Source organism: Miscanthus floridulus, chromosome 14 (genome assembly GCF_019320115.1).
Source record: "Miscanthus floridulus cultivar M001 chromosome 14, ASM1932011v1, whole genome shotgun sequence".
In the NCBI taxonomy this organism is placed as follows: domain Eukaryota; kingdom Viridiplantae; phylum Streptophyta; class Magnoliopsida; order Poales; family Poaceae; genus Miscanthus; species Miscanthus floridulus.
Window position 1 is genome coordinate 85,913,710 of NC_089593.1, and position 12,687 is coordinate 85,926,396.

Below are 12,687 nucleotides of genomic sequence, written 5' to 3' on the forward strand. Positions count from 1 at the left end.
TCCTCAAGGAGGTAGGCGAGTAGTGGTACTCGCTAGTCGGTTTGATCGAGTGCCAATATGGTGACGTCCGCGGGTGACGTTGTTATAGAGGTACTGGGATCGGAGCCCCCGAGCGCCGGCTGGCCATCGGGGTGTGTCTGGGTTGGTCCTTCTAGGATGCGAGCGGACGGCTCGTGGACGTTGTTGATGAAGACCCCGCTCGGGGATGGATCCCGCCTGGCGGCTAGTTTTGCGAGAAATTGGCGGCATCGTTATCCCTTCGAGGGACGTGATGCAGTTCGATCCCCTGAAATTTGTCCTCGAGCTTGCGCACCTCTTGGCAGTATGCTGTCATGAGGGGACTTCTGCAGGAGGACTCCTTCATGACCTAATCAACGACCAGTTCTGAGTCGCCACGGACGTAGGGTCGCGTAGCATCGAGCTCGATGGCGATGCGTAGTCCGTTGATAAGGGCCTCGTATTCTGCGGTGTTGTTTGAAGCAGAAAAGTGGAGGTGGATGGCATAGCGGAACCTACTCCCATCCGGGGAGATCAGAACCACTCCAGACCCTGAATCGGGCGCCATTATGGACCCGTCGAAGTTCATTGTCCAGTACTCGTGGGAGACGTCCGGGACAGGTAGCTGGACCTCCGTCCATTCAGCGATAAAATCCATGAGGGCCTGAGATTTAATAGCGGTGCGGGGGTTATACCTGATGTCATGGCCCATGAGTTCAAGGGCCCACTTAGAGATTCGTCCCTGCGGCGTCGCGGTTGCAGATGATGTCTCCGAGTGGGTATGAAGTGACGACTGTGACTTCGTGGTCGGTGAAGTAATGTAGGAGCTTCCTAGTGGCCATTAGTACGGCGTATGGGAGTTTCTGCACCTGGGGGTACCGGACCTTGGGGTCGGTAAGTACTTCTCCGACAAAGTATACGGGTCGTTGTACCTTGAGCGGGTGTCCCGATTCCTCCCTTTCGACGACCAGGGCGGCACTCACCACATGGTTACTTGCCACGACGTAAAGGAGGAGGGGTTCTCCCCGTTCGGGAGCGACGAGGATCGGAGCCGACGTCAGGAATGTTTTGAGGCTTTTGAGAGCCTACTGGGCTTCCTCAGTCCAGATGAAGGCGTCCGCCTTTTTGAGGAGCTTATAGAGTGGCATCCCCCGTTCGCCGAGCCGGGAGATGAAGCGACTAAGGGCCGCCAGGCAGCCGGTGAGCCTTTGTACGCCTTTTACGTTGCGTATGGGGCCCATGTTGGAGATGGCTGCAATCTTTTCGGGGTTGGCCTCGATGCCACGCTTGGATACGATGTATCCAAGCAGCTTTCCCTTTGGAACCCCGAAAACACATTTTTCGGGATTTAGCTTGATGTTGAACCTTCGGAGGTTCGCGAACGTTGCGGCCAAGTTTGCGATCAGGTCGCAAGCTCGAGCCGTTTTGACCACTATGTCATCAACATAGACGGCGATTGTTGGTTTCGGTCGTTCAGCCTGATCAGGCTTATCAGGCAGGTCGATTTGGTCGGCGAAGCATTGCTGCATGCACCTTTAGTAGGTGGCGCTAGCGTTCTTCAGACCGAAAGGCATGGTCACGTAGCAGTACGAACCATACGGGGTGATAAACAAGGTCGCGAGCTGATCGGAATCTTTCATCGCGATCTGGTGATAGCCTGAGTAGGCATCTAGAAAGGAGAGGATCTCGCAACCCGAGGTGGAGTCAATTATCTGGTCTATGCGTGGTAAAGGAAAGTGATCCTTCGGACACGCTTTATTAAGTCCGGTGTAATCGACGCACATTCTCCACTTCCCGGTCTTTTTTCTGACAAGGACGGGATTGGCGAGCCAGTCGGAGTGGAAAACCTCCCTGATGAATCCGGCTGCCAGGAGCTTGGCGATCTCTTCGCCTATGGCCCTGCGCCTCTCAGTCGTCGAAACGACTAGGCGTTGCTTGGAGGGCTTTGAGCCCGGGATAAGGCATAGTGCGTGCTCGGCGACCCCCCGTGGTATCCCCAGCATGTCAGAGGGCTGCCATGCGAAGACATCGCGATTGTCGCACAGGAAGTCAACGAGCTCGCATTCCTATTTGGCCGGGAGCTGGGTCCCGATTCACACCGTTTTGGTTGGGTCGGTGGGGTCGATACCCACCGGCCTTGGTTTCCTTGAGCGGGCGGAAGGCCGTCGAGGAGGTTGATTTGTTGTAGTTCGAGACTGCAGGGGTTGACGACTCCCTGAGCTGCAGGAGCTCGGATGAGTTGACGACCGTGGTGGCGAGCTCGTAGTGCTCACGGTCGCACGTGAAGGCGTGCGAGAAGGCGCTACTCACGGTGATGACGCCATTTGGTCCTGGCATCTTCAGCTTGAGGTAGGTGTAGTTGGGGATTGCCATGAACCTTGCGTAGCATGGCCGCCCCAAGATGGCGTGGTAGGACCCCGGAAAGTCCACCACTTCGAAGGTGAGGACCTCTGAGCGGAAGTTGGCCCGAGTGCCGAACGTGACTGAGCAGATCGATCTATCCGAGCGGGTATGCCTGTGCTCCTGGGATTACCCCGTGGAAGGGGGAGCCCGCCAGGCGGAGCTCTGATCGGGGGATGCGCATGGGGTGTCGACATACAGGATGTTGAGGCCGCTCCCCCCGTCCATCAGCACCTTGGTGAGGCGCTTCTTGCGGATGATGGGGTCGACGACGAGCGGGTAGCGTCCCGGTCTTGCAACGTAGGAGGGATGGTCCCTCTGATCAAAGGTGATCGGGGACTCTGACCAGCTGGGGAAGGAGGGGACGGCTGTCTCGGTGGCGCACGCCTCCCTGTAGCGCACCTTATGCTGGCGTTTGGACCAGATGGCATCGGACCCGCCGAAGATCATGATGCACTCCTCAGGTTCGAGGAAACCGTCTCCGTCCTTGCCTGCCGCGCCTCCCCTCTTGGCTGCCGGCTCCTTGCCGTCTCCCTCCTTTGGCCCGCCGACCTGTCGGAGGAAACGTTTGAGGAGCTCGCACTCCTTGTAGAGGTGTTTGACGGGGTAGGCATGATTGGGGCACGGACCATCCATGAGTTTGTTGAAGTGGTCAGGCAGTCCCTGTTGGGGCTGCCTGGGTGTGCGATCAGCCGCGGCGACCAATGCGGTGTTGTCCATTCGGCGCCAATCCTTCTTGTTCTTCTTGCCCCTCTGAGAGGAGGGGCCTTCGTCTAGATCCGCGCGCTTGGGCTTGCTTTTGTCCCGACCTCCGCTGAAGACCGCTCCGATCGCCTCCTCGCCAAAGGCATGGTTGGTGGCGACGTCGAGCAGATCGTGGGTGGTGTGGGGTTTTAGGTAGCCAAGCTTGTGGATCAGGGACTCGCAGTTTGTCCCGGAGAGGAATGCGCTGATGATGTCTGCGTCGACGACATCAGGGAGGGAGTTGCATCGTTGAGAAAACCTGCGGATGTAATCCCGCAGGGACTCACTGGGCTCTTACTGGCAGCTCTTGAGGTCCTAGGAGTTTCCTAGGCGGACGTACGTCCCCTGAAAATTCCTGACGAAGACCCTCTTGAGGTCTGCCCAGTCGTGGATGCTGTCACGTGGAAGGAATTCGAGCCATGCCCGAACATGTTCCCCCACACAAATGGGAAGATATTGGATGATGAAATAGTCATCATCCACTCCTCTGGCTCGATAGGTGAGCCAGAAGTCTTCGAGCCAAATGCCTGGGTTTGTCTCCCCAGTGTATTTGGTGATGTTGGAGGGGGGTCGGAAACGCTGTGGGAACGGTGCTCTATGGATGCGCCGGCTGAAGGCCCATGGCCCCGGGCCCTCAGGGCTGGGGCTCCGATCGTCTAGCCGACGACCGTACCTAGGGCGCGTTTCACCGCTTCCCTCGATGGTTTGGCCAGGATCCGTGTCGCCTGCTGCCGTACGGCGGACATCGTTATCATGCCGGACCCGATGCTAGTTGCTGATGACGCTACGAGCGTCCTGGTGTGGATCGGGCCACTCGTGTATCGGCGGTCGATGTGGAGCGGGCAACCGGTCGAACCGAGGCGCGACTACTGCACCCCGAGCCAAGCCTGACGGCTACAGCAGCGAGCGAATGGAGCGATCCGGCTAGCGCGTCCCCGTTCCCCCGGTGGGGAGAGAGGGTGCAGGTCGGAGTTGCGATGCGGAGCTTTCCACCTGTTGGACGGCGGCGGCCTCTACTAGAATCCGGAGGTTTCGGTAGACTGCCCGCTCCTGGGGGTCGACGGGCTCGGGGACACCGCGCAGAAGCATTGCTACAGCAGCGATATTCTGCCCGGCCTGGGCGAATTGTGGGACATTGTTCCCCTCGTTCACGATGTCATGCTGTACCTGACGAGCGCGACCTCGAGCGCCACCCGCCAGGCCATGCGCATGGGGCGCAACGTGCCGCACCGACTGTGCCGGCGCAGACGGCGGCTGGCTCTGCCGCCGTTGTCGTAATTCCTTGGCGTGCGCTTGCGCAGCCGCGAGGGCCTCCGCACGCGGGTTCGGAGGGGCATGAGTTTGCGCAGACTCCGCAACCACCGGTGGTTGCCCTAGACCGTCTGCCATGGCGCATTCCCGGGACGGATGGTGGAGGGGTGCCACAATCACCGATGCTGGAACCATCGCTCTCGCCCTCGTTATCCGGGAGTTCGTGGGAAACGACAGGAGCGAAGCCTGCCATTCCTACGAATTCGGACTGAGTGGGGATGTGCCAGCGCCCTTCGGAGCCCCGAGTGTAGGCACCCTCGAGGAGGACGCAAGGTCGTAGGGGAATCGACCGTACGGTGTTTGTGGTGTGGGCGGTGCAGTCCCTCCGGGTGATCGGTGGGAGATTAGTAAATAAAGGGCGAATAGAGGTACGCGTATTTCTTACAGTGGGGTTTGAGCAGAGAGTTTTGCTCGGAATGAAGCGCAGATGCTCGCCGTCGCGTCGAGGTCGATGGAGGACGTCTCTCCGACGGGTGCCAGGTCGCGAGTCTCCTCGCGGAGGTGGAGTACGCCGATCCGGTCGGCGACGAAGTCCAGGCTTCAAAGCGGAAGGCCTGGGATGGCTCGAAGACGGGTGGAACCCGCATCCCGGCGGGCGAGAGTGCGGGAAACTCCAACGAGCCGAAGCGAATCGTATCGCCCGAGCCCGTCACGGCAGGGGTGGTGAAGAAATGGGCCATCCGATTACCAAACAAGTGTTGAACGTACAGCGTCTTCCCCACGGACGGCGCCAACTGTCGGTACAGAAAGTGACCAACTAGTAAATATTTGTAGTTTTGTTGTACGTTGTGATCGGAGGTGGCCTAGCACTCAATGACACAGGATTTATACTGGTTCAGGCAACGTGCCCTACGTCCAGTTTGGGTCAGTCGATAACTTTATTCCTGAGCCTAGGTGCTCGAAGTCTGTAGTGGGGATACAAATGAGAAGGAGAAAGGAGGGGTGTTCAAGAGGCCCGGTCGGGTCCGACCGGAAGGGCCGAGGGCGACCGGAACTCCGCTACGAGCTAGAGAAGTCCAAGCGTGCGCTTGAGGGGTTGTGAGCTATCGATCTAGTGAGTCTGAACTTGAAGAAGTCGACCTCCTTTGTTGGAGGAAGCGCATCCCCTTTTATAGATAAAGGGGATGGCTTTACAGGTGAGAGGGAGAGAGTAGGGATGTTCCTAAGCCTTGTTGCCCACGCCGACGAGAGTAGCGATGATGGTAGGTGTCCACAATACTGTTGATGTCACTGTAGAATGTCAGGTGCACATGGAAGGTTGTGTTGGCTTCTTCAGGAAGGGTGGATGCTGGTACCTGCAAAAATACTGTTGGTATGTGAGGAGCCCTACCATGTGCACCAGGTATGGTGAACCCTGGCGCCCACAGTACTACCGATGCCCAGAGGCATGTTGGGGGGTTTGTTGCCGTATGGGAGCCAATGGCGCCTACAATACTGTAGACACAAATGTCGGCGCCTACAATACTGTTTGTGTCAGGGCGGTTGTGGAGCATTGTTCCCGCAGGCGTACAGGGTATGGTCTCGGTATGGTGTTTTGACTTTGTGCCCTGCCTTCTCCATTAGCCCCTGGTCCCTTCCGAGCAAACGTCCCCGGTTGGATGGCCCCAGTCGATCCCGGCCGCGCCAGTCGGAGAAGAGCGGCAAGTAGGCTTCCTAAGGGTCCCCGGTCGGAGTCGCGGGGTCGAAGTAGGAGGCAGCGTTTTGGGCCAAGCCTTTCCGATCGGAGAGACCGTCCGGAGGCGGCTGGCGTCCGAAGCGAGTGCTCCGGTCGGAGAGGTGGGCCGGAGAAGTTGACGAGCGGGCGTTTTGTTCTTTCGGGCAGACTTTCCGGTCGGCGACCGGACTGTCCTTCTGGCCCGTCGTGTTTTTAGACTCTTGGTCCGGCCCATGAACAACATGCTGTTTTCTCGGGCCGAGCCCTGGTGTGGAAGCCGGTCCCCGAGGGACTGTTTTACTCTATTTTTCACCATTGTAGTTTTACATTGTAGCTGCAGAGTTCAGATAAATGTAGCACGAATGGTAATGCATGGTAGGATGATAACTGTTGAATTACAGAATTACTCCATAGAACTGGGACTCTGATGATCAATGCCAACAGCTCTATGCAAGGAGATAATACTTTTGCTAATTGCGGACTGTTAAACAGTACCTTAAAATGACCATATACTTCTATGTATCCTGAAAACTTAATTTACATAAGTTAAGAACCGAACAAGCCAAATGTTGGTATTCAATGGTTTGTGATCTCTGGTTCAGAGCAGTACAACAAAACAAAATCAACTAATTGGCATCAAGGCAAGTACATTGAAAGAGAACATGGATGCATGCAGCATGATGAGTTGCTAAATTGTGGCTGGTTGTCTGTACATATATCATTTGGACACACTAAGGATATGCACTAAGGACAACTTTGGATGGTACCTGAGACAACAGGATGACAATGCCAGTCCAACGGATTTGCATTCCCATTCTGGAAGCCTGTACTGGCATTTTGATTGTACAAGGGACCAACATGAATCCAGCAGACCAGAGATTCATTCGAGTGGGCAAGTTATGCTATGGGCTGCAAATGCAGAGATGCTTTCAATCCTTGACATCAGTGACACCCTCAGATGATATTTGAAACCTTGCTTCAGCTTCAGCAAGACAGGGAGAGCTGACTACTTTACAGATCCGCTCCTCCCCTCTTCCCTTGCGAAGAAAGAGCCTGATACGAAACGCGACACACTTGAGACAATGAGTAACTGAACAAAAATAAAATGGAGATGTTATGTTACTTGGTGTAGCTCACCTAGTTGTGGAAGCATGAGCCATGATGTTTCCTCCAATGGGCTTGATCTGTGGCCCAGCAAACATTGCAGCACCATCCACTTGAGCCACTACTTGGTTCGTTATTACCACTGCCACTCCAAACTAGAGACAGCCAAAAAAAGGACCAAAAACAATAAAAATACTATGTGCACCAAATAGGCATGAGACTCAATGTGTTGTTGCTACACTTGGTTAACTAATCAAACAACTTGCAGCAGAATCAATAGTTGTCCGGTAATTTGATAGCAATAATGTTTGCACGACGACCAAACGTATGTGTTGCAATATATCTAACATTTCATAATTCATGAGTGATCAAAGGACAAGCTGATTACCTCATCTGCTAACTTCTGAAGGCTCCTAAGAAACTTGGCCAGATGCATCTGCCTTGCTGATAGCTCCCCTCTACCAGAGAAATCAGTTCTGTATAGGGCTGTAGCACTATCCACAACCATAAGAGCAAACCTGCAGACATAGAGCTCCGCTTCAAAAAAATTGGCATGGGAAACATGATCAACCAAGATTATGAGCATATGCTTGGCAAAAGAAAATGGAGTTCGAATTTTCTAGATTGTGAGATAACAAAGGCATTAGCAATTCAGGATCAAAGTGTCTTTATGACAAGATGTAGAAACCCTGATACATGCCTTGTTACTTGCTACGTCAACATTATCATACAAAAATGCTTTCACATTGGGCTACATGACTAGGATCCTCCTATCTAAAGCAATTGTAACAAATCTGTTCTGTAAGAGATCAGTTTGAATAGCACATAGGTCTTCTCTAATGCAACATTAATGTGCCTATGTCATATCCTAATCACGAAAGGCTACAAGGCTTTAGTAAGAAAAAGAGCATCTGATACTCTATTAAAATTTATCAGCAAAGCACAAATGATGCATGTACATGAACATATCATCGACGGCCAGACTCCAATATGCTTCTGAATGTAATGCAGTTTGGGGATCACAGCTTAGTATCCTTTGCCTTTGCCCATGGGGATCATAACTGAAATTTCTTTAATTGTTGATAGCCACTTACTGAACATTTGTTCCTACTTTATTATTACAGCACCTTCCAAACACCAAGTGATACTAGGAGGTAAGTGGAGTTACATACTTCCTTAATTTCAGGTACTATGTTTTTAGCAATTTTCTCCTTTTCTAACTGATAGATCCTATAACTCACTAGTTCAGATAGAAGCTAACTACAACAAATGAATGAGCTCACCTGGTCTCTACCATCATGGAAGCTGCTTCTAGCAAAAGTCTTGATTGATGATCAGTGTTATATGCTCTGGCATAAGCCACATTCTCTAGTACATCAGCACCATTCAAGCCAAACCTGAATGCAAAAGAATCTTGTTTGACAATTCAAGAATAATAGTAGTAACTAAGTAATAATTTGTAGTGCCGTATCACCTATCTGCTATCTGGAGAAGTCTTTGAGGCCTGAATGTACCCTCTGCATCAATATACAAAGCCTTTCCTTCACCACCACCTTGGTCCAATGGGAGCTGCATAAATCACCACCACATTTGTAAGCTCAAAAACAATCACATCAGAACTGGATATTTCCATTTGCCAAACAGCTGGAAATATGTAAACAGTTCCAACATGCAAAGAAATAGATTATTTAAGTATGTCATTCTAGAAATCATACTGGTACTGTTTGTGGCAATGTGGTATCATATCTTAGAATTAGTCTTTCAGTCCAATACCTGACATGTGACACAGAGAGTGTGGCACAACTGAGTCTTCCCGGAGCGAAATTCACCATAGATCTCTGTTATAGATCCTGTTTCTATTCCACCTGTTAAAGATTGAAAACACAAGTTACACTGTTTTGCTATTATTCCTATACCACAATTATGACATTAATTAAGGAAGTTAAAGGTCAACAATAGGCACCAATACATTACCGTCTAAAATTTGATCAAGCTCTCTGGATCCAGTTGTAAGCTGGATGATCTCAAGCCTCTGAGCATGAAGTCGGCTAGCACTAGTAAATCCGAGTGGAACCAATTTGGAAGCTGCCAGATGTTTATGAACTTAATGATTCACGCGCAAATTTATTTTCATACAAATAGAAATGTGGTAGTATGCTCTAAAAAGAAGCAAATAATTACTTGCCTGCTTCAATTATCTTGTCGACTTTGGCTTCACTAATCCCTTTAATTTGCAAAAGGTCTTTCCTCGGAGAGTATGCTACAGATTCCACTGTGCAGAGACCAGCATCTTTGAGTTTTTTCACATCAAGTGCAGCTATTCCAGATGCCTACACAGCAAATTTTACAGGAATTCAAGTGATGGTTCAGGTCAACACCTGTCTTTTTTTTTCCTAACAAGAAAAATCCCCCAATTCCCACTGAGATAACACATTACATCCTAGTCAACAGTTCACGGAAGCCTGAACGAATTCTGCAAAGGAAGGTAGTGGACGTTGCTGAACCAAAGAAAGCATATTTTAAATAAACTATGGATATCTTTTGCATTTGTGCACTGCAATGGTAAGTCTATTTGACCATAACAGTTCAATAATGTAGCACGTGTACCTAATTTCTGCATTCAATTCTACAAGGCAAAATAATATCCTTCAGATCTCAAAGAACTGACCATTGCTCAGGGCCTGTTTGGAACGCAGGAATTTCACAGGAATCACACAGGAATTTCACAGGAATCAGTTCAATTTCACAGGAAAAACGCAGGAATGGGGAAAAAATCCCGCATTCCAAACAGGCCCTCAATGGTACATTATGCTCCACAATTAAACCAGCAGAGATGCTCATGATCGATACACTACAAATAGACTCTGAGTCAGTTAACAAAACTAATTAAAGAAGTTTCATCGCTAAACATTTTTGGAGTTCGCGAGGAGAAAATAAACGAAGAAAACGGGGACTGGGAGGCCCCCCCAGAACTCCCGTACGATATTCGACCAAATTGGGATAAACCACCACGCCGCACCCGCTCCGAACGCACCAAATCGTCGATCAAGCCCTCGAATTGGAGCGGTTCTTGGAAGGATCGGGCCACGAGCTGCGAGCGGGGGGTGTGTGTCGCGGGGTGGGGTGGGGGGGGGGGGGGGGGGGGGGGGGGGGATGAGAGAGAGAGATTGGAGCGCGGAGGGGCCGGACCTGTAGCTGTTCGATGGGGAAGGGCCCGTGCTCAGGCGCCGCCGCCTTCTGGTGCGCCGTAGCAGTCGACGACATGGGCCCACTCGCAGCGACGGGCGGGGACGAAGGGGCGGTGCGCTGGCTGCTTTTGGGCTTGATCAAACTTCCAAAGGGACCTTCGAGGCGGCAAAAATTTATACTAGGCTTGCCCCCGCTTCCTTCTTCAGCAAGACTGGACCGAAAATGAAGGTGGCTTGCACATGTCAGTTCCGCCAGTTCGGATCGGATGAGTGGATTTTCCGCCTGTAAGTGCGGCTATCAGATCTATCCTGACCGTAAAAACATTTTCATGCATCAAGATTGGTGTACACTGCAAAAGAAATGAAACTGTTTGCTTCCATGACTGTAAATGTGTGATTAAACCTTGCAGGGGCAATACGAAAATTTAGGGGCTCTTGCATTGTTACCCATGTTTTGACACTGTAGTTTTACATCTATGTTTTTTAACTCTGTGAATTACCCCTATGTTTTTAAAATGAAGCACCATTTTGCCCTATCATTCTTCACTGACGGTGTTAAATTTTATACAAATAGACAAATATGCCCATATAATTTTGTCCCTAGTTGCTAATACTATTTTATAATTTTACCCCTGATTTAATAAGACATTTATATTGTATTTTAACGAAAAAAGGTTAGATTTGGCCAAATAAATTTGGCACAATTTGCAAATATTTTAAATCAGATTTGGTATTGGAGAAGAAGCAAGGAGAGCAGCACGTCGATCTCCGGGAGCCATACATTCTCTCTGACAAGCATGTCGCACCGCTGCGATGGGGTGTCGACGACCACTCCTGCCGCCGCCCCGTGTGCTGCCGATGCTTTGCACACCACAGAAGCTCTGCAACCCGCGCACCGCCGCCGTCATGTGTGCCGCACGCCGACGCCGCCCTGCGCCCCGCGCGTTGCCGACACCAGACTCCGCCGCTGGATCTGCCACCGACGCCCCCGCTCGGCTGCTGTCTTGCGCACCGAGCCACACAGCACTCGCACCAAGCGTCACGGGTGAGCCCAGCCGCTAGGGGCCCCCGCACCACGTGCCTGGGCCAAGCGCCACGGCCGGGCACCGCTGCTGCCCTGTGTAGGCCGCGCTCCGCAGCCAAGCACCGCCGGCGCCTCACCGATGACCAAGATCCGCCACCCCCCCCCCCCCCCCCCCCCCCCCTCCTCCCCGGCCCCGTTGAGCCGCGACGCGTTTTGTGGTTTTGCCTCTAGTGGATGAGCTGAAGATAAGATAATGGTCAATTTGGTCTTTTTGCCTTTGTGTTTTCGGATTTTGATTTCTTTAATTCACTCAGTCCGGCCCATGTAATGGATGTGCAAACCAGAGGCAAACAGATGGTTCGTTTCAAAATAACAGGGACAAATTCATAAAGTTCAAAAAAATAAAGATAAAATCATAATTGAACTGCCGAACAATTTTAGAAGCAATCGATTCCATCCGCATGACAGCAGCCGAGGCAGGTCGCCGCATCAACGCGACCCATTGCAGCGTCGGCCTTGCCAGCGGCACCCCTCAGCAGCCGCTGTCGTCCCATGGCCACCGCCCAAAGAATCCCGACCTCAACCGGGAATCACCCTTATCTCCTTCCTTGAGCCAGGAAGGCATGAATGGTTTATCTAAAAACCATGGCTCGGCTCTCGGGCTGTCGCCGCCGCTGTTGGTGGCTTGGCGCCAATCAGCTTGTTCGCTGGTTGGTTTCTGGGCTGATAAGTTCGGCTGGTGTTGGTTTGTTGTGAGAGAAAAACACTGTTGATTGACTGATAAGCCCTGACTGAAACTGACCAGCGAACAGGCTGAATGGCGCATGCTGGTCGGGTGCGCGGGCCTGCAACCAGCCTGTCGCGTGGCAGGCACGTGGCAACCTCTGTCGGCCTGGGGAGTGTCCGTCAAAACTGCAAGCGTGAGTTCACACCAAATGGATAAGCGTGAACGGGCGCAACGCAAGGTATCTGATGGAATGCGGATGAGCTTAGAGGTAGCCAATTGGGCCTGTTCGCTGGTTGGGGCTGGTGCTGGTTTTTTGTGAGAGAAAAACACTGTTGGCTGGCTGGTTTGGGCTGGATGAAACCAACAAGCGAACAGGCTGTAAAGGAGCTGTGATTTTTTTTTGTACTGCAGCATCATGCGCCGCCGCTGGTAACATCTCTTTAAATTGTTTTCCGAGATGTATAAATTATAAGAAACAGAATACAAAATGATTGTTTATATATAAATATAAATATAAATATAAAAGGGAAATTATTTC

At 51.7% G+C, this 12,687-nt stretch overlaps 1 protein-coding gene and 1 pseudogene across 1 annotated transcript; both read right to left on the reverse strand.

The window, feature by feature from the left end:
• The window catches only part of LOC136505560 (putative disease resistance protein RGA4), a 38,392-nt pseudogene extending 31,385 nt beyond the window's left edge, over positions 1–7,007 (reverse strand).
• LOC136505561 (DNA repair protein RAD51 homolog B-like) lies at positions 6,585–11,569 on the reverse strand. The gene is made up of 10 exons (XM_066500733.1): positions 11,180–11,569; positions 10,400–10,681; positions 9,396–9,540; positions 9,185–9,295; positions 8,984–9,075; positions 8,685–8,779; positions 8,494–8,607; positions 7,599–7,728; positions 7,244–7,365; positions 6,585–7,159 (listed from the first exon to the last, which is right to left on the reverse strand). Exons 1-10 carry the CDS (start codon positions 11,195–11,197, stop codon positions 7,036–7,038), a joined length of 1,233 nt encoding a protein of 410 aa, XP_066356830.1. The 5' UTR covers positions 11,198–11,569; the 3' UTR covers positions 6,585–7,035.
• Between the last annotated feature and the right edge of the window lie 1,118 nt (positions 11,570–12,687).

Excerpts from the sequence above, each read along its gene's own strand:
- LOC136505561 (XM_066500733.1), bottom strand. Across the intron at positions 9,541-10,399 it reads TCCCCATCGAACAGCTACAG|GCATCTGGAATAGCTGCACT; the intron begins GTCCGGCCCCTC and ends TTTGCTGTGTAG. Across the intron at positions 7,729-8,493 it reads TCCATGATGGTAGAGACCAG|GTTTGCTCTTATGGTTGTGG; the intron begins GTGAGCTCATTC and ends CTATGTCTGCAG.